The sequence below is a fragment of the Poecilia mexicana genome, unplaced genomic scaffold, assembly GCF_051168715.1.
Source record: "Poecilia mexicana isolate PSO_F unplaced genomic scaffold, ASM5116871v1 scaffold_12, whole genome shotgun sequence".
Classification (NCBI taxonomy): Eukaryota; Metazoa; Chordata; class Actinopteri; order Cyprinodontiformes; family Poeciliidae; genus Poecilia; species Poecilia mexicana.
The window spans coordinates 18,024,956-18,049,598 of NW_028263381.1; the positions used below are offsets into that span (position 1 = coordinate 18,024,956).

The following is a 24,643-nucleotide window of genomic DNA, read 5'->3' on the forward strand; positions in this document are numbered from 1 at the left end:
GTCGGCATTTCTCCATGTGGACGTATGCACGGATAAAAAGACTGATTCTCAGCATGCCACTGTACAAAGCAAACATTGGCTGAACCTCAGATTTGTACTAGTTTGAGGCACATTTCTGATGTTTTAAATCAAAGCTTCCTAATTAATATTTGAATGTAACAAACAGTAAATCATCACCAGCACAACTCATTAAAAAGCAATAAGTTCATGTAATTAGTTTGCATCTTATTGGATGTAATTTAAAAAAAACATCTGAGCCTGGTTTCATTAAGCTTAATGCACATTTTTGTATGAGCTGGTTGAAAGGAATTCTAAATCAAGAGCTGAACTTTAAGTCATCTTTGCATGATGTACATGTTTCATAGAGGAATTAACTTGCTGTCAGGCGGTTTTACCCCAAGAAAGAGTCATTCGGGTCTCCGGTTTCTAAACCAGATAAAAACTTATTGTGTTGCAGGGAATCACCACTCTGATTCAGAAAACTTCACACACACAATTTTTGCAAGAAACACGTAAAGTAATTGAGAATCTCAAGCGCTCCACACCAAAGCAATATGAACATGACTGGTGAAAAGGGCCAGCATGATGTGGAAAACAACGGTTTAGTTTTAGACACAGAATTAATGCTTTCAATGCGCAACAAGTGCATTCTAGCATAATGCGTCTCCTCATTTGGTATAAGGCCTATTAGTCATTGTTTGAATAAAAAACTTTTGAAATATTTTTGCTTTGAAATAAGTTTACTTCTAAATCATCGTCTTGCTTTTCTGAGACAAGATCATCGACTCCTTTGTGCCGTTGGTTCATTCACTGAAAACTACCTTTTTAGTCCAGTCTTGTAATCTTACTCTCAGTTTAACAAAAGCTCTATGTTTCGAAACAGTTTAATTCATCTGATGCAACATCTTCCCTTCACAGCTTTGTTTTGTCTGTCTTGAATTGGTAAAATGTTTGACGGCCCTGCTGTGGGAACGTCTTTCTAACTCTATACGTCCGCCTCAGCAGAGGAGCACTGGCTTTCAACGTTCATTTGGAACAGAGTCAAGTTCACAGTCTTTGAATCCTCTCCCTCGCTCCAAAATTTATTTCTCCCTCCTCTTCGTCTCCAGATGTACATCACCAGCACAATCAAGACCAAGTCCAGCCGTCTGGCCAAACCTGTGCTCTGTCTGGGCACGCTCTGTTCGGCTTTCCTCACCGGCCTCAACCGAGTGTCCGAGTATCGAAACCACTGCTCTGATGTCGTGGCCGGATTCATTCTGGGATCAGCCATCGCACTGTTTCTGGTAAGGGCTAAAAAGAAAACATCAGCTGTAGGTAATTCCAAATGTTTTTGCAACCCAAACGCATTTTTGCAGAAAAATGATAGACTAACTTACTTCAGCATGATTGTGAAGTAGGGAGGAAAACGTGCTTGTTTTTGAAATGTTTTAAAAATAAAAATTTGAAAGACATATCCTGCCATTGCCATTACAGCAAAACATATTTTTCAACTGTGACTTTCAGCTTGCAGATCTAGAAACGGAAATTTTGTCTGTTCTTCTGTGGAAAATATTCCAAATGCAGTCAGATTGGATCGTCTGCTAACCTTCCCCCTCAGGGTCAAATCTTTTTTATTTTGTATTATTTAAAAGGTTTTCCTCAATTACTGCTTTAAATTTGACTGCACTTAACTTCTTACCAACTCTGACCAGCTTCCCTGGTATCGTAGCCTCACAAAGTCACAAAAATAATTATTATTTGGTGACAAATGATGCAATGTACAACTTTTTAGTTTTAAATAGTTGTGAAAACCAGGTAACATTCCCCCCCCCCCACTTTATAAGTGTGTTTTGCTTGGCGTATCAAAAAAAGTTTCAGTAGTTGTATCACTGCCAAAATGAGGTAAAATCTTGTGGTATTTGTAGCTTAATCAGTTAAAGGAAAGTACGGGGAAAAAAACGATTATTTTCAGAGCTGGATTCTGGCCACATTTTTATTTTATTTTTTTAAAGCATATGTTATGATCAGAGTTTGGAACGCACACTGGCTGCAGTCGAAGTGCTGAATTCAGGCTTAATCTCACTTGATGATTAGTCATAGGCTGCTTCTTTTAGCACTACAAATCCATTAATTCTGGGAATTTGTCACCACTTTCTTTCCACTGCAGCTTGTTTAGCCATTTTTTATTGATTTTCAGGGACAAGAGAAATAAAAGATGATTTATCACGCGGGTAAGCTTCAACCTGTGCTCCGAGAGGGTTCAGACAGAGCTAAGGTTGGACAGAAGGTTCTTGCTAAGGATCCATTAGTTGATTGAAGGAGTAGAAGAAAGAAGAGAAAGTCCTGATGTTGCACCTGCGATTTCCACTGAGATCAGCAGTTGTTCTTATTTCTAAAGAGCATGCTGGGGAAGAAATTCAGGACAAGGGAAGGGAGGAAAGTTGAGGTAGATATCAGCTTTAATTCACGGCTGTGTTTAAAATGTAAAATCCAAACTAATCACCAGCGATGTGCTGTCAAGCAGCTTAGCTTCCACCTGAAATCATATTGACCTACTGCAGGTTTTCTGCTTAAAGTTTAAATTGCTTGGGAGTTATTACTTCTGAAACCTGCAAGATTTTTTTCTTTTTTTTTTTTTTGGGAGGTAGGGGGCAGTTGAGGTAGACAACTCCCTAAAGAGGAAGCAAGGTAAACGGATCCGGCAACAGCCTCAGAAGCCTCATTACGTGTAGGTTCCGCTTGGCCCTGAGGGGGTCAGAGCAGGAAGAGGTGTGAGAAGCAGGCAAGGACACGGAGGAAGACTCTGAAGAGGAAAGGCGGGATTAATTTAGGTGCTCTGCTTGGCCTGGTTGGTAATTTAGCTGAATTTACAGCCCCTGTGCCACGAGTTCAGAGAGAAACTATAGATGGTGTAATTGTACTGCTGCTCAGCACCTTTCAATCTGTTTTTGTCCTGGGAGTTTCAGTGCTGAAGGTACTAATTTACTCTGACTTTAAAGAACAACTCCGGTTCGCAGGGACGTCGAAGAGAGGAAAACCACAACAACGCATTCAAAGCAATCTCTCTCAGCATTACAGACTGCAGCTGTGGCAATGAATGTGTTGAAAGTGAAGTTCAGGCACCTCAGAAACGTTCCAGAGAAATTGTCTTTTGTTTTTCATGAATAATCATGTCATAGCTTTTGCTTTTTAGCTGCGAAAATCCTATTGGCTTGGAAAATTCTGACTCGAAATGAAAGAAAACAAAGTTGAAGCTACTTTCTGGCCAACTTGTTTTTTTGTTTGTTTGTTTTTTACAATAAAACACTGTTTAAGTAAGAACTGTTAAAGTTAATTGTGAAACTTTTAACAAATAACTGGATAATTTTGTCCTTCCCTTGTTATTAGTATTATTATCTTTTGTATTACAATGTGTTTTTGTTCCAATACTGTAACTTGTTTAGAATTACCAGAATGTTCACACGGGTTCAACTTTCCTGTTTTTATCATACATTCATAGTATTTATTTCTAATAAATATGTCTAGATTGTTGCAATCAGTTTGTGAAGAAAAAAATCCAGAATATATTGCACATTAATTGCACACTTCAACTGTTCTTCCACTCTTTTAAAAGCTATTTACCAACATGTTTAATATATTCATTAAAAATATATAATCTGCTTGTATTTTCCTGACTTTTAAAATATATTTTTTTCTTATGAACAATGTGAGTTAAAATAGTTTTATTTTATTTTTTCAGAAACGATAATGTTGATGCCTACTTTACCCAATATATACATAACACTCTTGAAAACTTACGCAAATTAAATTAAGAAAAGAGTCTAAATCATCTACCTTTTTAACAGTTCTTTCTTTTTTTAAGTATTAAAACGTGCAATGATTTGAAAATGTTTTTCTATATCCTAAAGGCCAATACGCTATCAGAGCTACAATGTTATAAGCCATTTCACTGCATTCAGACCCTATAATGCTCTTTGCTCCACTTTGAAATCCAAAAGCAGATATTGGCTCACTGCCATGTTCATGACATTTTGAGTGATTTGTATCCAAGTCTTTTCTAAACCTCAACTCCTGATGCTTGTTGTTGTTCTACCTTCTACCATCTGCGATTTTCATGTCAGCAGCGACCCCAGTGAGACATTTGGCCGAAATTTGGATGCCTTTTTTTTTTTTTTATTATTATTACTTCTGCTTCTTTTCATGCACACAGCTCGCTCACTGTGTTACAGAGATTGTGTCATTTTGTTGAGTTACTTGTGTGTCTGTGTCATGTGATCTGCTCTGTGCCGTGCTCAGTCCAAGAAGAACTGAGCAGAGAGCAGAGGATGTTTCCAGCCAGTGCATTTTATGATGTTTCAAGGTTTAGTGCTGAGATTATAAAGCTGACGGCAAATTTTCTTCTGAACAGAAAGGAAATAATGCTGGTGTTCGCTATTGAGTGAGTTAATACCGATGAAATGTAGTGAGTTTTAAATGTGCAGCAGGGGAAAATAAGTACCAGGTATCAAAAACAAATTACTCCATAAACAATGTAGTATGAAGTGTCATAAAAAAATGGCACATAAAGTAATGAACATACATATGCAAATTCAGTACTTAATAAAAAATAATATTTTTAGTCAGTGAAAGGTTCAAGACGAGCATTCACATGCTTTGCTTAGGTGGGATTTTAACGTCCTTCCACACGAACTATATTCAAATCTTGAATTTTTTTGGGTTCTCTTTTGGAAAATTTGTATAAATAGATTTGCATCAAAGATGTCTAAATATATCTCTATGTATTGTTTCTTCAGCATATTGAGTTCCATCACCTAACTTTGCTGTTGATTTGGTAATTTGGCTGTGATGTGCAGAACTGTCTTCCTCTAAACATGACGTATTCAAAAGAAAAAGGCTACATTTTGGTCCAAGATATCCTGGAAACTTAAAAATACTTCTTTTTTTTCATCTCTAGAGCTTTTTCTTACATGGTGAATGGAGGCTGCTGTGATTGACTGGATTAACTGGTTTTCATTGAAAAGCTGCACCTGCTCATTTTACTTTTCTGTAAAGTCGTGATAATGTTGTGGTGAAATAATCTTCTTTCCATTTCTGGATCATTGCTCCAACGTTGCTCACTGGAACATTTAAAAGTTTAGAAATATATCTGCTGGCAGTTTTATTTGTGTGTTTATTCAAATATAAGCCAGTGATGCTCTTAAGAGGGCGTTTTACTTTTCATGACGTATCAAATGCCTTTTCCTGAACAACTCAAATCGGTATCGGGAATAAATTTTCTGATCGAGACATTCCCAGTTTTTCTTCATTTGTGGAACATTCCCGATGTCTCTTGTCCTTGGGACAAAAGGACAAGGAGCGACCGTGGAACATGTATACCTTTAAGCAGCTGACCTATAAAAACTGACATACATTGATTCAGGGATCTCCAGGGAAAGATTAACGCAAGAAAGTCAGTCATTGCCTCAGCGGTTTTTAGATGGCTCATTTCCATTGTATTAACGGCACAACATGAAGTGGGGAGGGCTGTGTCTTTGCTACAACGAGGGAATAATAGCCTGAATGAAGCTTATGAAGATCCTGCCATGTGAACACTATGGCAGTTTGATGGATTTGCAATTCTTATGCGATTTAATCCATAAAGACAGAGTAGAAGCCTGGTGTGTATTTAATCACTTGGCTGTCATTTTTCCAAATAGAAGACGTCTGAATCGACTCTGCAGCTGGAAAATATCTTCAGTCTTATCCGTTTAAGTGGCAAATTTGACACGTGGACTTTTGTCTTTGTCTTACATCATGCTGATCTGATGGCTTGTAATAACGCCTCAAAGCAAACCGATTTTCTGGGACGAAATTGAATCTTTAGGCGAACCTTAAAATGCAAGTTCAGATTTCACCTTGTACCTGGAACAAAAAGTGACAGCTTGGCCGGGGCCGCCTTGCATCAGCGGCAGGGCACAAAATGAAGCGAAGCAGTCTCCTGTGGTCATGGGGGAGATGTGCATCAATTGGATGAAAATTAGAATGCTGGAGTCATGCAGAAATGTATTTAAAGCGGCTGCATCAGCTTACAGTTTAGAGTTACTCTGACAGGTATTGATGTCGGGAATTCATTGTGATGCCGGGGAGCTATTTGCAGATTCTGGCCCAGCTGCTCTCGCCTCTTGGTCTCGGGGAACACTAGAGACCCGTCGCCCATGAACCGAACCGCTGCAAACATAAGATCCTCGAGAAACCTCCAGCAGTGAGTCGGCCTGCTTCATTTTCTTCTTTGTCGCTGCCTGAGGGCACGGTTGGTGTCTGGTGGGGTGGAATCTCCTTCAGGCAGCCATGTTTGATTAACTAGGGGATGGAGGAGTTCAGAAGTCCTGCAACCTTGCTGGCATGTGGGCTGTTAAACGGACCTGACTGCTGGTAAAATAAAAGTGCAGCTTGAAAGAAACTGTACACAGCCGCGTAGCTGCTTTATATCCGGGTACCAAGAAAATAAAGAGAAAATCCTCCACACTTGAGCGTTAGGTTGTTAATACTTTAAATAAATTAAGGGGGAAAAAAACAACAGGATTATCCACAGTATACAAGAAAGAGTATTGTACTTATTATGGTGATAAATGTTAGTGGGGAACAACATGAGCGCCTTTTACTATTGGTATCAAAGTCTCAGCATTAACAGAGACTGATTAAAATTTTAAAAATGGAGATGATGTGTCAAGCTGACTTTTAAAGACTCCCTTAATGTTTGATTGATTTTTACGCCCATATCAACTTTATACCACAGCAGTAACTGTGCTGAAGCAGAACATATGGCCACATCTTTCCAGAGAATCTCTTGGATGCTGCTTTTCATTTTCCGCGGAGCCTCATGCTTCAAATATATTGCCCGGTTTTTATGTGAAGAATAAAATGTCAACTTTTTTATCATTACCAGATGGATGTGGAGGGTGATCCACAGCTCAAACCAAGCAGGGTTTATGGGCAGTGTTATGCTGGTTAAGTTCAACCTCATAATGTGAAAGTGCTGATGCTTATTCAAAACCCTCTTCTGACCTGTGTTGTCACTTTGACATTAGCAAAAGTACGGCAGCTCCAAGATGGAGATTTTCTCGTATGTTTGGCATTTAGAAAGTTTCCACTTTTAACTATGGAAGGAAAGCTTCTGTCAGATAAGTCTAGAGTGGAAAAAAAAACTCAACTGCTAAATTGATTCCCAGGAAATCTTTTGCAGACATCAACAAGTCGTCAGAAGGGTAAATTGATATCATTTTGGAGTGCACCCGACCTTTCCTTGAGTGCCGTTCCGAGTTTGACATTTATGTTGTTTAGCAGTTAGTCATTTAGCAGCTGTTGTGTGGATTCATGTGAAATGTTGTGCAAAATAACACATGCACATTGATATTTGTAAAGTACCTAATTGATAAATGAAAACTATAGTTGCGGTAAGAACTAGAGGAAACTTGAACTTCACATTGGATTCACAAGAACGAGATCAGACGAGATCTCAGTAATACTTAAAGAAAAAAAAAGTTCTGCTTGCTATAATTAATGGTTTATTTTGGTTACATGTCACAGAATTGCGATGAAATTCTTTAATCAGGACGTCAACGCGATACTTGGTAGAAAAGCTTTGATCTGATACCATCAATGGCCCTGTTGCTTCCTGTCGCAAACGACCTAACAAGATGTCTTCACTCTGCGGCTGAATAGCTACGACAAAATGTTTTTGCCTCGAGTTCAATGAAAGACTGGGTTTGATTTTGTTTTTTGTTTTTTTTGTTGTAGCAGATGTCACAAACCTGTCTCACTGATTAGCTCTTTCTGCATTTGTATTTTTGCAGGGCATCTGTGTTGTGAACAACTTTAAAGGAGTTCATAATCCAGCAACCAAACAGAAGACGGAGGAATACCGTGGATTGCCATTGATGACTTTTCCCCGTGTAGAGAGCCCACTGGAGACCCTCAGCGCGCAGGTAGCTCAAAACCCTTAGCCTGTGATCCCCACAACTCTAATCTAATCTTTTTAAAAAAATATTATTATTATTATTGCTGGACAAAGCTCTCAAAAGAATTGAACATCAAACTCAAATATTCTCTTTAAAACCTCATCATTTGGTGCTTGAAACTTGTTGTAATATGCTGTTGGTTCATTATCTACTTTTTACTGACGTCTTTGCCTGCAACTTTAATCTTAAGTCATAAATTCATTCTTTTTCTTGCCTACTTTCTTTTCCTTCTGTCGACACAAAGCTATGACATCATGTTAGGCATGATATTTGCACTGCACTCCTTTCCATCAAAGCACTCCACGCACCGGGTGACAATAACTGTCCTTTGTTTTCATCTTCACACCTTTTCCCCCGCTTCTGTTTTCCTCCCTCGTATTTCCTTTCTGTTCCTCCCTCCGTTTTCTACTCCTCCTCAAACGTGCATTTTTCCAGAACCACTCGGCATCGATGACGGAGGTCACATGACTAAGGGGGCAGCACCGGGTCACGTTTGCGTCTCCACAGCACTTCCAGGCACAATGACGAGGACGCATGCCACGTGGCGCCGAATGCATACAACAACAACAACAACAACAAAAAAGAAATCACTCCAGATTTATCTGTTTGAATCACCCGGAGGACAGGATACTCCATGTTTGTAGTGGTTTTCATTTTGCTTGGCTTCTCGCTACTCGGAGAAGACCCACAAATCTAACCGGTGCGAACTTGTCAGAAAGCCAACTCACTGTAAGCACGGGTTGTTTTTTTCTCCAGGTACCTGAAAGCCTTCGAAACATGGCGCGTTTCTTTTGTCCTCCAGGGTGGCTCTTTGTAGTTAGCGAATGGTGTTTTTGTACGTTTTTGTATGAGCGAGTGCCGTAGCCTATCCTGACAATGTCAAACCTGCACACTTCCTGTCAGCTGACTCACTGTGTTACATCACACCCTGTCAGATGAAATGCCTCATCGGTCACCACATCCATTCCACTCAGTCTTAAAACTCTGCTATGGGGGGAGGGGGGGGATATCGATGTTGTTGTTATGTGGTGTTTGTCATTTGTACAGAAAAAAAGAGAGACAGAAATGTTCTTTTTATTATCTCTGTGCATTAATTGACCATTATAAGGTCATATTTTTTAAGGATTTTTGTTAGTCTGTATGACTATTATGATCCATTTGGACCTGTTTGCCTGCTGTAAACCTGAATATGTTTTAGTATCAGTTTAGGTGTTTGGGGGAACAAGTCTTGTCATTTTTGGAGGAAACATGAGGAGGGGTCACTGGCGTCCTCTGGGACTCGCTACGGGGTCTGGCATCAGTTGAGATCAGATGCAATATTTGAAAATGCCATTACTCAGAAAGCTCGCCAGGAGTGTCATTCACCCCAATTTCCTGATTCACTCTGATGTTGAAAACAATGCCTTGAAAGCAGCCCGTTGGGTCTCGCATGTGTCAGATCCATGTACAGATTTCCCCTTCTGTGCTCGTTAGAAATACGTCTTTGCTGAAATTTTAATGGAGGACGTTTCTAACAGATAGATGGGGTAACGAAGCCGGACAGGTTTGAGTAAAATGAGGCGATTGGTGTTTTTCAAGCGAACCCGGCCGTTGACGCCCGCTCCACTTTTCCTCCTCGAGGCACCCCTTCCTCTCCCTCACCCACCAGTGGATTGTGATGCAATGTTGTGAATCCATTTCCTATTGGAAGATAAGCCCAGCATGAAGAGAGAAGTCGATAATGTTTTATAGATATTACTCATTATCATTGTGATTATATGTCTTTTTCTTTAAGAACAAAAAAAAAAAGCATTTCATCTGAAATGCTATATATATTTTTTTCTTTGTTTGTCCAAAAATTAAATAGTCAGTAGCAACTGTGCGCTCTCTTGTGATTATTTTTTTCATTTTTGTGCCCTTGTGTGCATACTAACTTTCTTTTATCATGTAAAGTATTGCTGGGAAGATTGCTGTCCCAGTTGACTGGGATTGCAACTTACCTTGATGGTGTTCAAGGTAAATTTCTTTCCTTTAGTTTATTTCAATACCAGCGGATTGTTTTGTTTACTTTTCCAGCATAGAAAACCTCCCGATGTTTGAAGCTCATTTCCTCGTTTGAACAAACAGAAAAAAAAAAATCCCATGTGCCCTATTTTAGTTAAAAATATGAAGTAAAGTATAAAGCTATAACTAAATGTTGATCTGTATGATCACCTTGATTTTAGAGATACTAATTACGCAGTTAGTATGAAGTAGCATAAAATACTAAAAGGGTTCCGTTTCACTAATTTCTCATTGTTTTTCAATTAGCACCATTGTTTGCATTTTGCCAAGTCCACTTCCTCACAAAAGTGCTCATACCATTTGAACCTTCCCACATTTTGTCACGTTACAAATAAAAATGTCATTTTATGACATCCCAAATTGAAAAATACGAATTATTAGTATTAGTAATATATTTGAAAATTCTGTTTTTGAAAAAGGCAGGTCTCCATTTGTATTTTAAAACTTCAGAATATTGCCATCACACCTACTAGAAATATTTTGCCTCTGACCAAAATACTAAAGGTGTTGAAACAATCACAATGCTCTGTGAAATTGTGAAAAAGTACCGTCTGAAACAAGAATATTGACATTTTTGTTTGTCAGGGAGAATAATGAACATCCAAGTTAGTTTCTTCCAGACACCTGCACCTATTTTAATACCCTGTCCAGCAACTGTTGGTCCACACCCTTGCAAAAGTGCACATGTTGCCCAGACAAGTGATTAGGATGCACACGGATATGCTCAAACTAGGTTTCTTATTGAGTTCTTCAGCAGATTCATCCTGTTATTACCGCATCGACTTCAGGGATGTTTATGTCACCGCCTAGCAAGAAATACACACACAAAGGCACAAAGAAAGCTGACGGCTCAGCGAGTGCACTTTCGCTTTTGCTCTGTCAGGTATTCATTTCAGCTGTGACAGCCTGCGCTTACCCTGCAGACACACTGGCTAAATAGATAGGAGCTCTTTCTGTTTGTGTGTGTGCTTGCGTGTACACACAGCAGTTTTTGACCATACGATGATCTGAGAAAATTTAATTGTCGGCGCTTGGGAATATGCCTACTTGTCCAAACTAACATCCCCTTGCAGTGTGAGTGGAGAAGAGTGTTCAAGCCAAACGCTGTTTTAGGGATGGAAGCAAAGTTTGGAGTGGTGATTTCAGACAATCTCCATAATTTGCGTATGAAGTGTGAATTGAAGTTAAATTATGTTCATAGCTCTGATTTTTCTTTTTCCGAATAAAATACCTAGATCTCTAGTTCTTTCCTTTAGCCTACAAAAAGACCTGGACTTTTTGATAGACAGGGAAAAAAAATCCACCCATGCATTGTCTTCAGCTTATCTAAGATCGGTTTTCAGGGGTGACAGACCAAGAAGAGAAACCCAGACATTTCTTTAGCCGGAGCTACTCTTCAGCATAATACGGGGGACCCCAAGGCGTTCCTAAGCCAGAAGGGATATACTTGCACAGTTCCTCACAAGTTGTGGGTCTGCTCCAGGCTCCTGTGAGCAGACCCACAGGAGCCTGGGAAAGCAGCAAAGCGAAGTGCTCAAAAGTAATCCTGATTTGATGTTCAAACTGCAGCTCATTTTGGAAAACCAGTGATTCCACTCAAATATTCCCTGGGATGGTATTATTCTTCACATCATCTTAGTCCCGTCATCCTATGGACCATAGTTAAGGATTGAAAGTTGCTTGCTTTATTGCAAATGAGGCCACTAGCTATTTCTCACTTAGTCTTGCTATCACACACTAACACTAAGATACTTAAAGTTCTATACTTGGGGCAAAGATTGACCCCTGACCTGAAGGCAGAAGTCCAGCCTGTTCTGGTTGAGAAACATGGACGAGGAGGTGATTTTCATCCAAGTCACTTCAAACTAAAACTATATATATAGTTTTTTTTTAAATAAAAACAATTTGTGCAAAGAAGAGAGATGCATTTTTAATAATGGATCATGTCCAACCCATAACAAAGAAAAGTGCATGAACTTAATCACTTGGCAACTGCTCTGCTGTGTTTGGTTGTAAATGTTCTTTGCATTAAGTAACATGTCAAAGCCAGAACAGTGGTTAACAATTAAAGAGAATATTTCATTTAGTGATTGGTTGGCACCAAGATTTGAGTAGTAATCTGTGTTTTTATGGCAGTGTTTCTCAATTCCAGTCCTCACGCTGCCCTGCATGTTTTAGGTGTTTCCCTTCTGCCACACACCTGGATTCAATATTTTGGTGATTAACAGGCCTCTGCAGTACTTGATGGTCATGCAATCATTTGAATCAGCTGTTCTGGAGTAGAGGCACATCTAAAACATGCAGAGCAGGGGGGGCCTGAGGAATGGAATTGAGAAGCACTGTTTTATGGCAACGGTAGTAGAAGAGCACCAGAATGCTCTAAGGCAAAGTAGTTCATCCCTGTCTCTTGGTAGCCCACAAATTTGGCTCTGACACGTTAAATAATGACTTCAATAAGCCAGGAGTGCATCGGTGAAGTACAGGACCAACATTATACAGTGATTCATAATTACTGTTGTGAATTGTCATAAAATCCCCTGCTTAGGTGCCAACCAGTTCTTCTTTATGATAGTGTCTTGTGAATGCTTTATGCAGTATCTTTCCATAGTGTCTTACACAGAAGGTCTGCTGATGTTCAGAAGACTTATTCAAGAGAACTACATTGCCACAGTATGCATTGCCAAAGATCTGAGACATTAAGCCATTGAAGGATGTCTACAAATCCCCAATGGGTTGTATGCCGGAAAGATGTAAAGTCTGTACAAGACACACAATCATAAAGACTCGTCTGGCTGGGTTCATCTATGGGTCATAATAAGACCCTGAACAAACTGGTGAAATAGTTCATTAAGCTTAAACCGCAAAGAGTCATCGTATCAATCATCAAAGCTTAACGTCACGGCAAGCAAATCATACCTCTGAAGAGATTGGGCTTATCTCAGAGGTGAGATATTTCAGGGACAAAAGGGATGTATTCTGCATGAAAGGACGTTGAGGAGAAAAGAAGCTGAAGGAATCTGAGAAGAATGAAATGGAGGTGGAGAGGACGGAGGAACGCGGCTCCTCGCTGACGAGCTTGTGGGGTTCAGCATCCCTCTTTCACTCTTGTCCACTACTGCTTCTTCTATTCAGTTCTCACCTATCTGAGGTCAGAAAAGGTCCCAGCAGGATTCAAATAGCAAAATCGGATCCACAGTGAAGATCTCAGGTCAACATTTAGATAAATTCCTGTGTGTAAATGAGGACCTTAGTAAGAGAAATCATTTTTTTTTTTTATCATTTCCAGAAGCTTGGCAGGGTTCCCTATCCAAAAGGTTTTGTGGAGTTGTGTTCCCAGGGTTTTTTTAAAGGTTTTTCTAGACAAAACAAGGAAAGGCAGGCTTCAGAAGTCTGGGAGTGTGTTTGTGTGTTGGTTAGTCTGCTGGTGGGGCTGGGTATACTGACAGAACTGGTTGGACTGGTGTGTTGAGGGCTGACTTGGTGAAGTCTGGTTTGTTTGCTGGTTTTCTGTTTGGTACCGTTCAAGCTCTCTCTTCCTCCTCATTGCTGACTGTAGCTGCAGCTTGATCGCAGTGATTTGACCCTCCAGTTCTGACAGTTCTTGCACCAGTGGGTTTTGACCAACTTGGCCAAGAGTACTATCACCCACTCTTAAGCTGCAGCACTGCGTTGTAGTCTGTCCAGATCCTTCTTGTCCTTGGCCCAAAACACGTCCTAACAGGTCAGAGCGGCCATTGGAGGTGGTCACTATGGGCATGTGTTTCTCCAGCAAGGGGAGAGTGTGAGGATGAGGGCGGGGAGAAGGTGGAGGTGGCGGTGGAAGGTCCTGGGAGGATGGATGTTCCAGGTCATTCTGAATATCTTGCGGAAGAAACCTTCGCCGGTTGCAGTGGGAGGATTCTGCAGGATTCCAAGATGCTGACTGGTTGTTTCCTTCGTTGCACCTGGGATGAGGCAGAGGAAAAAATGAAATGTCGGGAAAGAAATCTATATGCCAAGGTGGGTGAAGTGTGAATCATCATGCAACATGCTGGTAGGAATACTATGCAGGTCATCTTAGAAAAAAGCTGACTGGTACAGACACAGAGAGAACATGCTTTTTTTTTTTTTTTTTGCCTTAACTTAGGAGTTGTTGTGGCACATAAAATGTGCAAATGTGAATTACACTGAACAATGTTGGAAGAGATATCATCAGTGAGTCGTATCAGAAGAAGTACCATGCCAGCATGTCTGTCTAAATCATTCATTGTTTTTATTATTGGCTTTGCTTTACTGTTGATAACCTATTCATTTCATACAAATATGAATATGCTTAGATGTTAACAAAAAGGATTTTGTTAAACATCCATTTTAAAACACTTTAATACAGACTTTATATTAGATTTATATCTAGCATCCTTCTGTGCCAGCAGTGAGCCTAACAATCCTTTGCCAGCCAACCTGGAGCTTCAGTTTTTACCGTGAAGTTAAAACCACAATGCTTTAGTTTGACAGTGCTGCCAACTTTTAGTGGAAGCATGTGTCACTTTGCCGTTCCTTTTTTTTTTTTTTTTTACCTCTTTTTCTTGATCTCAGGAGTGATGTGAACATTCAAAATCCTTTAATCAGTGTCCACTTTACCATCTGTTTATTTCTCCTTTTCATCTTGTTTATTCCTCATAATCATGATTTATGAAGGGTAATTTGGAGCCACCATAAACAATATAAGACAAATTTGGATTATATTTCCCAGGAGTTTGAGGCCAACCGACTTCATGAAAAACAGTCGCTGGGCTGAAACACTTTTTTTTTAGATTAAAAAAGCCTTCTTGGACTTTTGCGCAAAAACAGTATTTTCTTTACGATGCACCTAAGGAGGAAAGAAGATTGACACGTAATCTAACGAATAGTGCCTCGCAAAAGTACTTGTACTCATTGACATTTTCCACATTTTGCCTATGTTTGTTTATAGGCACAAACTATTAACTATTATTAACTATTAAACTATTTTTGGGGGGTTTTAAAATGTCTGACTTTCATGTGCTTATGTTCAGCCTGTGAATCTACCAGCTTTGCACTTCTTGAGACTGAAACTTTGATCATCTGTCTTTGCCATTTAACGCTCAGTGAGATTTGATGCGGAGTGTATGCGAGCATCAGTTTTCAAGCACGGCTGCTGATTATCAGTTGAATTTAAATCTGGACTTTACCTGCATCTTTTTAATCCCAAGATGATTGGATCTCATGTTTTGATCTAAATGAAGCTATTCTATTGTAATTGGTTTGTTTTTTGCTTAAAGGCTGTTAGGGTAGTAAGGCTCTGTTTCAGTCTTTAATCTTTAGCAGCCTAAAATAAGACTCTTTTTAGCATTACTCTCATTCCAGATGAAAAGCGAAGCTCTTATTTTCTAACCTAACCCTGCTTTAGTCTTTTCCAGAAACTTTTACCTGAGCTGACGTGTTTCTTGCTTTTCATGATGCTCTTTGTGCAGTAATGTCCTCTGACAAACATTTGAGTCTCCTCACAAAACATCTGCATTTATACGTTCAATTACACTCATGTGTAATGAAGGGTCAGGGTTAAAATTTTACATAGCATTTCTATTTCACATTCTTTTAAAAGTCATCTGTAGAATCACGCTCTGCTTTCTGTCTATCACAAAAAATCCCAAACGAATACACAAAATATGTGGTGATAACATCAAATGATAAAGATTTAAAGGTGCAGTGGCACTAAATATGAATTAGTTTAACAACTTGACAAATGAATGAGAGTCTTAACTTTTTGGTGTTAATGTAACTTGTTTTATTTCAACCAGCTCTTGTGCAGTGACTATAACTATTTACTGATGTTTGATGGATTTTTGTCAAGTCAGAGGGGAAACTGCTAATTAGGCCAATATTCTGTTGTGAACCACAAACAATTATTACATTAAGTTATAATCACACAATCTATTCATATAATAGGAAATAGAAAGGGCACCAGTAGAGTGTTATAATCTATCTACTCAGACTGTTGTGATTTAAAGCGTATGTTGTGTTTCTTTGGAGGCGACTTATTTTAATTTCTCAGAGTTGTTCAAGTAATTCGGCCAAATCTGCCCGAGCTTGAGCTTTGCTGAGGAGCTCTCGAAATCAAAAGCTATTTTTACCAGAGGAAAAAAAGTGACAAGAAGAATCTAATGAGATACTCCTAACATCAAAGCTTATAGATGACATATCTGAATATAAGAACATAAGAAGAGTTTCATCTTAAAATGATATTTCCTCCCATCGACCTGTGCTCACGGCATGGCAGTGGTGAAAGAGAGAACGTTTTTGAGATGAGGAACACTTTATCAGATCTCGTAAGCCCCAGGTCATATAATAACCTCACCAGTTTCAGGAGGCTTTAGAGTACTGCAACTCATTCCTATCAGTGTTTTTTTTACTGAATAAATTTAATAATAATAATAATAATAACAAGTAATAGTTTCCTTGTAACATTCAAGTATGGGTTAAAACATATGTTATTATTTAGATTTTAAACTTATTTCTGCTTTTTTCCCCCCTGCTCCTTTCATGAATACATACAGCTCTGGAAAAAAATTAAGAGACCACTTATAGTTGTCAGTATCTCTGATAAATTGATATATGTTTGAGCAAAATGGACACTGTTCTTTTATTATATCAATTACTGACTCTGAAATTCCAAGCAAAATTGTTTTTTATTTATTTAAAGAAAATGAGGAATGGTCAAAATAACGAAAAAGATGCAGTGCTTTCAGACTTTAAATAATGCAAAGAAAACAAGTTCACATTCATTTAGGAACATCACCAATGTTTTAACTCAGGAAGAGTTCAAAGATCTAAATTTGGTGGAATAACCATGAGGTGTTAAATGCAGTGGTCTAGAGCTGTATACCATGTATATATTTTTTATCCATAAATAAAAATTTTTATTTTAAAAAAATAAACTTTTAGAGAACAGCTACAACAACTGAAATGAAATAGAGATGCAAGAAATTTAGCATATTTTGCAAACTCTAAATTAGCCGAGCTAACAATAATACTCTTTGGAGAGGAAGTTGTCATTGAGGGAAGTGAACTTTAAAGTTCTCTTTTCTTCAGCATCAGAGACCTCCAGGGAAGAAGCAAACTGCTTCTTCCATGTTTCTTTAGAAACATTTTTAGCAGTTAATTCAGGCTGCTAACAGAGAGTGAAACTTTATCAGATAACGTAAAGGCTGAAAGTACGTACTAAAGCAAAGTTCTGTTTTATCCGTCGGAGCTTTCAAGCTTTATCTACCTTGAGACATCTGGGAAATGCTGAAAGCCTTTAAGAAATCTCAGAGTTAAGGTAAGAATATTGAAGGATCCTCGACAGAATACACACAGAGTCAGAGCTTTATGGCTAACTGTGCCAGTTGTGCTAATTGTTAATGTAAGATTTTAAAAGTTAAGAAGTTTTTGTTGTCTTTATTTTAAAATAATAGTGAATCCCTGTTTTACTGCAGTTCAGACATGTGGACTCCTCCTTTCTTCTCACACACATACCTCTGCTACTGTTATTAATTATTGATTGATTATGTCCAAAAGGCTCCTGCATTGTTCCAAGAAATTAATGAATGATTTAACAGTTTAAAATTAAATCCCCCCCTTCTCTTAAATATCAAGATAGATGCATTCGTCTTTGATTTTCAAAACTCATCATAGAACATATTATCTCACAAAATGATGTTCTTCTGTTTTGTGGCATGCAAAAAAGAAAGAAAAGAAAGAAATATAGTTTGTCATGGAAACTAAAATTTGGCTACAATGGTTTTGGGAATCAAAGCTTTACCAAATCAGAAATCGGGAATTGTCCACAAAAAAAAAAATCTTAGGTCGATACATCACAATTTGCATCTACTTCACTTTCAAGAAAGGAGACCTGTAATCTTCTGCTCCCCCCTTCCTGACATCAACATGTTTAGCTATTTTTACCTTGACATGGATAGCACATTCCTATTTTATATTCTTCCATTTTATACAGAAATATGCTTAGGGGAGGGTTTCATTTGCATTTGTAGACATTTCTGGGGCATCCAGTTCAAGGGGTCAAGTATTGAGTTTTGTAAGTATTGATTTCATTTTTTTTCCGTGCTCCTTAACGCCATACCTTTTTTTTTAATTACAAATAATCCAAAGATATATCATAAAACACCATACCAGCTCTTCTAATGCAATTATATATATGCATATATGTCATCTCTATAATAGAATTTTATGAAACAAGGATGACCTCCCATTTATTCATATTTACATTATTCATATTTACCAGCATGCAGTAGTTTTCCATAACACATGCCAATAATTCACCAGTGAATAATATTTTCCCCCCATCTGTCAATTCAGATACAACTTAAGCCGACACTTGATGGATCATTTGAAATCAAATCTGCCGCATTATGAACCTACTGGTGTTTTCCACAAGACACCGAACAACCTGCTCACCACATCATAAAGTCTCAAATTATTAATAACGCCTTTTTTTTTTTTTTGTTATTGCTGGCGTGTAATTGGTGTATTCCGTTTCAAACAACACAGTCTGCTAAATCTGTGAAACTAGCCTGTGTGTGTGTGTGTGTGCATGCGTGTGTGTGTGTGCCCAGTGCAGACAACAACCAGCTAGCTAAGATCTAAAATCAGTTTAAATGATTATAAAGTAGCCTTTTACCGAAAGGGGATTTTGGTCTCGATTTAGTTAATTCTTGTTTTGGATCAGGGGAAACCTCGCCTCAGATGTCTCTCATATTGTGTTTCCCTTTGTGTGATCGATTGGGTAATACCACCTGTTCCTCATTATTCTCGGCCCCCGCAGAGAGTCGTCTGCTTAGACTGATCTCGCATCGCCCCCCAAATGACTTCTTGTTTCTTGCCTTTATTTGTTTTGCATCGCCAGGTTGATAAGTTCTGAAAATCCCAATTGTTCTCTTTACTCAGTTGAGTCTCTTGCTTTTAAGCTGCTTTTTTTATTGCATCTTATTCCACCTGCCCCTTTTTTGTTAGCATTTTCATCAATAATGTTTACCTTCTATCCATTTAAACTGTGGGCTCAGTTTCCTACTTTCGGCTCAGTCTTTCATGACGAGCACGAAATATGGATTTTAAAGATCAACTGGAAGCACCCATGATTTCATTTCATTATTTCATTTAGTCCTTGCGGTGTGTGTTTCCAGCTTGATTCTGAAAACAGTTTTAATTGGTCATCTGAGAATATTTTAACCTTCTGCAGACATTTCTCCAAACTCAGACCGACAGCTCTGATGATTTTTTTTTTTTCTTGACATTCTTGTTGGTATAGTTAGGAAATTTAATAGGTTGTAGTTTAATCAAGAGCACTGATCACAGCCAATTAAATTCTAACCTTTTTGCTCTTTGCTGGTCATATCGTACCTTCCACACAGACTAACCGCTCTGCACCTGAACAGGATTATAAACTGATACTTTCAGACTTATTGCTGTAAGGAAAAAAAATTGGATTATTTCACTGTTTGCATTCCTGCACAATAAATGCGAGACCCACCAAAGTGCAGTGCAGTGCTTGCAGCTCAGACATTCCACACGGCAGCAGGTTTCTGAGATGTGGCTAATGAGATAGTAATAATTTCTGACTTTTAGACAGCATGGAGGTATGACGCGAAGGAGTTTGATTGAATGAGGTAAGTCTGCAAGGGTAGGAGGTCTATTCTCATTACCATAGGCATCCTTCACGTCGACTTGTCTCCATAATTATTGTGTATATTTAATTCCCACTTTGTGCTCTCCACCTGAGTGCCCCCTGCTGTTCTAAGCAGAGAGGGATGTGAAATGTGCAGAGAAGTTGAACTTTTACTGCAGAGAGGAATCATAGGAAATTAAATCTGTTTACTAAGCAAACGCCCCGATAAGGATTTTCTGATCAACTGATCAAAGTTGCTTAAAATTACACAATTAGCCAATATAGGATCCAATATAGAAGATCAGCAGTTAAGTAATTTCCACTTTATTGTAACTTTGGCCATCTTAATACATACACCAGTGACCTTCTGGACATTACCACATTGTTTTTCTTTTCTTTTTTTTTTTTTTTTGACAGTGACAGACTTTTGGCCCAGCTTATGTTTTCAAAAGAGCCAAAAACTAGAGTACTAAAACATTTCAACAATGTGTCACGTAAAAGAGACATAACTTTATAATGTGTGTTTAAGCAGAAAACACACACGGCTACAATCTTCAATAAACTCACATCTTGATCCAGCTTACAATATTCCAAGAAGACCAGCTTGCAAATTTGATAAGCTCACAGTGGCATGTTTTCCTTCTGTTTTGATATGACTAGTTGATAATTTGGCTCGTATCATATTTTCAAAATTCAGTCAATTATATGCAGATAAAATTTTGAAGTTTTTAGAATTTAATGACTTATTTTCTTGCTGCACTTTGAACAGGACACCATCAGATAGGACGTTGTGGCAGCCAGTACAGTCTCACCTCTTCTGTGACACAATAAGGGATGAAAAACGTTGCTTGAAAAAACTATATTTGTTAGATCAACACCATAATGTGAACAATCTAAAAAACGCCATTTCTGAGCCCATACACAACAAACCATCCTGTAAGGTGCAACCTGGCTAACCCTGATATAAAATTACGTCGACGATTTGGAGTCGTCTTTAACCGAGGACTTTAAAAAAATCAAAGGAAAATTACAACAGAGGAAAAACTGGCAGTCATGAATTATACAAGTCCTTTAAAAAAGGATTAATATTAGTAGAGAGGAGAGTCTTTTGACTTGCCTCCTGTCTGTCTCAATACTTCCAACAATACTCTGACGTCAGCATCAGATTATTTTCTCAACTCCCTCAGATAATTGCCTTCCAAGAGATTGACCATTCTATTTAGTTCCTGATTAAAAATGGGTCCCTTAACTGCCACTTGGGTGTTAATTGATGTCACTCATTCGCAGGCTGATAATTTGACCAATGGGGCATTTAAGTTTGGAAAATTGGCTCTCGGCTGGAACTGCCGTCGTGTATTTTTAGTGTGAATGAATGTGAGATTATATGGTCCATATTTTATTCATAATGACACTCCAGAGTTCAGCATGATTTCTAGCATGAACGGATTCGGTAACATTTCCAGTACGTTTATGGTCTGGTGTTTAAAGTTCAAACGGTAGAAGTAGTGGGGAAGAGGAAGAGGATCCTTCCTTGCTCAGTGAAAAGCAGTTTTTGTCATTTTTAGTAAATGACAAAAAACAGTTTTTTGTTTGTTTAAAGGAAAGGAAAAAACACAACAAAACCTGCCTATTTAATGTAGCTTGATAAAAGTTTTAATGAGCCCAAATGTCAAGTCAAAACAACATACTGCAGTAAAAACAAATAATTATGGCACATCTGTGCAAAGTTCTTCTGATGTAGAGGGGGGTTATCTGAAATCAACTTGGTAAAATAAACTAAACTAGTAGGAATATAAAATTGTCATCTAAATTGTTCATTTCGCTGACAAAGTAAAGTTTGCAAGACAAGGACATTACCTTTTCTCAGGCTTGGTAACAGATGGTAGTTTGTCATCGATGAAGACAGAATTAAGGGCTCTGTGTAATCTCTGGAAAACAATCAACACATCATGTTATGAATTTTAACACTTAAATATTTTGTCTTACAAACAGCATGTTCAACAGATTAGAATATTTCAGTAACTCAATTCACTGAGTGAAAAACGCATATATGGAGAGCGAGATTACACACAAAGACTAATGTCTTCAAACTTCAAGAGATAAAGAAAAAATAATATATAAATATACTCTTGCAGGTTTCAACAAGAAGGATCTTAGCAATACAGTAAGTACCAAGATAGCTACATCAAGCAAATATGTAGCTTTAAAAAACAGTAAAACTTCTAAAAGTTCAACTTTTGTGTGCTTTTATGCTTTTAAAAGGGTAAAATAAGCAACAAACACTTCAAAAAACAAGTACAGTAACAGCTGTACTACTGCACGTTTGCAAACCTGACTTATTTAATTATTCTTAATTATAAGTTATTTAATTGGAAACTTAAAGAACTTACAAAGGTGTGATGTATGCTAAGCAAACGTACCACTAAATAATTAACAGTGAAATTAAGTGGCCTACTTTCGAAACAAACCTCTGAGGCACAACAGTATTATATCTTAATTTTTCTACTTTAAAATTTAATTTTCTTTTGCAGACAACAGCTTTGCTCTCAAAGACCTTTTCTAAGATACCCTGAGAAATCTTCTCCTGGTAATTGTGAAATAGTCTCACTAATGTTTCTGTTTATTTTTTGGTTCGGTTCAGTACCTGACTGGTGTGCAGCCAGTATTTGGAGCGTGGCTCCTTGACCCTCGGGATCACTAGCTTGTACACAATGTGTTCCGCTATCGTGGTCAGGAGAGATAAGGCCACGCCTACACACAGCATCACAAACAGACCAGAGAAATGCTTTATGCCCATCTGCAGTGTCTGGAGAAAGAGAGGGAGATGTAGAGAAAAGGAAGTTAGTGAAAGACAGAACCAAGAGGGAGACTTCAGAGCAGAATGAAGACGCATATCAATTGCAAGCTGATAGTTTACAGGAAGGGCATACAATGTGACAACTATCAGGAAAAAAAAAAAAAAAAAAGACGGTTTTCTCTTTGCCCAAAGCATCCGAGACTTTCTGCTTGATAGTCCAGGACAATAAGATGCTGATGTTGCTTGTTATGTTCGTCTCTCATCATTATTTTGGATTAAAAAAAAACTTAACTTTCAATTTGTTATGGAATCTGGTTTATTCAACAAAAGGATAACGGAAAACAAAAAATGCTCATTCACTTCTATAAAGAATATTACACAGAACCATCATCCACTAATGTTTCACCTTATTGGCTCTCACTTGCAAGACTGAATCTATTGAAATTTCAATTTCATCACAAACCTCAATGTTTGGCAGTCCGCATTTAAGGTGCTGGACATTTCCCAATAAACCACCTGTTGCAGTTCCTGCAGCTCTGCCCGCATTCTCGTAAAAAAAACTATTTACTGCTGAGCATGAAGTAGCTTGTGATATGGGGCCAGCTACAGTGATTACATTATAAAGTCCAAAATACATGATGGATTAGATTCATCACTGCAGTATGTTAACTTGGCCAGCTACCTCTGATGAAACGTCGCAGAGTGGAAGTCCACGGTTCTGCGAACGTTGGACAGGAAGGACATTACTGGTAGGTGATTGCTGGGGAAGAAAATCTCTCAAATGTTGTTCAAAAAGCAAATTATTTATTGAACCCTGGGTTTGTGTTGTGACAGAAGAAGAGCACTTTAAGCAAAAAAATTGTGACCAAGCTTGTTGGGTTAGAGAAGATACCAGGAGGAGTAACATCATTCATCATTTTAAATAATGATGACCTCATCAAACCTTTCTGAATCTGCTCCTTAGGATAAAATAATACTGCATAACGCATTGCTGTGCATTCCATATATACAATATATTTATATTTCTAATAGTGTGATCATGTTTCTCAATTAAGATTTGAGCCAAATGTCTTTGTATTTTAAAGTCCTACATTAAACTCATCTTTTATCATCAGCTTTCTCCAAATTTATTGAAGAGCAACGTGACGTTTGACCTTCCTAATTAAATAATATTTAAATGATCTCTTTTGGAGAGTCTGAGGGCTGGATAAGTAATTCATTAGATTTTTTTCCCCCCTTTTTTGTAGCGTTTTAGAATCTCCAGGCTTAATAAAAAAAAATGTACAATACATAAATAAATAGAAAATGCTGAGTAGGACTAAACCGCGCCAGGCTGCTCGGTAATTCACCCTGCTTATATCCCATTAATTTCTTGCGGATGTTGTCCGACTCTCGTTTCTAGTGTACAAAAGGTAACGCGGGTAACACAGAATCTACCTTTACTCTGTATTTTGCACAATTTTATCTGCCATTTTGAATCGATCAGTGTATCCTCATGTGATCTCTGCACAGTACCTGTGTGGAAAAAGTTGTGATATTAAGCGACAGACAGATAAAGGAGAGAAAAAAAAAATATTATCCGAGCAGCTGTCTCTGCTCCAACTTTGCAGAGGCTAGGTTGTGATGCTGAAAAATGAAATGCACCCAGGGCAATTTAAATGTCTGCTACAGAAGATAGAATCTACAGCACATCTCAGTGGCTACGCACTAGAAAATGCCTCACTTTGGCGTTACCCACTGTTTGGCATTGCAATATACCGTTTCTCTATACAGATATGACCTTCCTGAATTATTTACATTCAGGCTGCATATGTATTGAGGTTATGCTGTCTTTTGCAGACACATTTTTTTATTTTTTTTTTTATTTAATTAATTCGATGCAATCATTAACAGCAGTACTTAAGCTGACCGTCATTCACTTCAAAACATACAATCATGCAGACAAAATAATGACAGAGTTCCCCTGTGTGCACTTTTACCGAGTCAGGAGCAATTTTGGAAAACTACAACGATGTAACTGGTTGGAAAGATGGCCTGGTTGACAATGGATAACTGCTTGGAAATTGCAGAATAGCACAGACCATGGAGCATTGATTGCTTAGAGGGACATAGGTAGTTTGACAGCAGGAGAGTCAGAGGCCAGTGTCTCAATTAGAGAAGAGC

General features: G+C 38.2%; 1 protein-coding gene across 2 annotated transcripts in view; it reads left to right on the top strand.

Moving 5' to 3' along the window:
• plppr1 (phospholipid phosphatase related 1) overlaps positions 1 to 9,835 on the top strand; it is a 47,632-nt gene extending 37,797 nt beyond the window's left edge. The window contains exons 6-8 of one of the 2 annotated variants that reach the window (XM_014980665.2): positions 1,110 to 1,286; positions 7,815 to 7,946; positions 8,224 to 9,835. In XM_014980665.2, coding sequence (XP_014836151.1) covers positions 1,110 to 1,286; positions 7,815 to 7,946; positions 8,224 to 8,229 — 315 coding nt within the window. In that variant the 3' untranslated portion in view covers positions 8,230 to 9,835. The remainder of the gene's footprint in view (positions 1 to 1,109; positions 1,287 to 7,814; positions 7,947 to 8,223) is intronic. The other variant, XM_014980639.2, reaches the window with a different exon arrangement.
• The last annotated feature ends 14,808 nt before the right edge of the window (positions 9,836 to 24,643 follow it).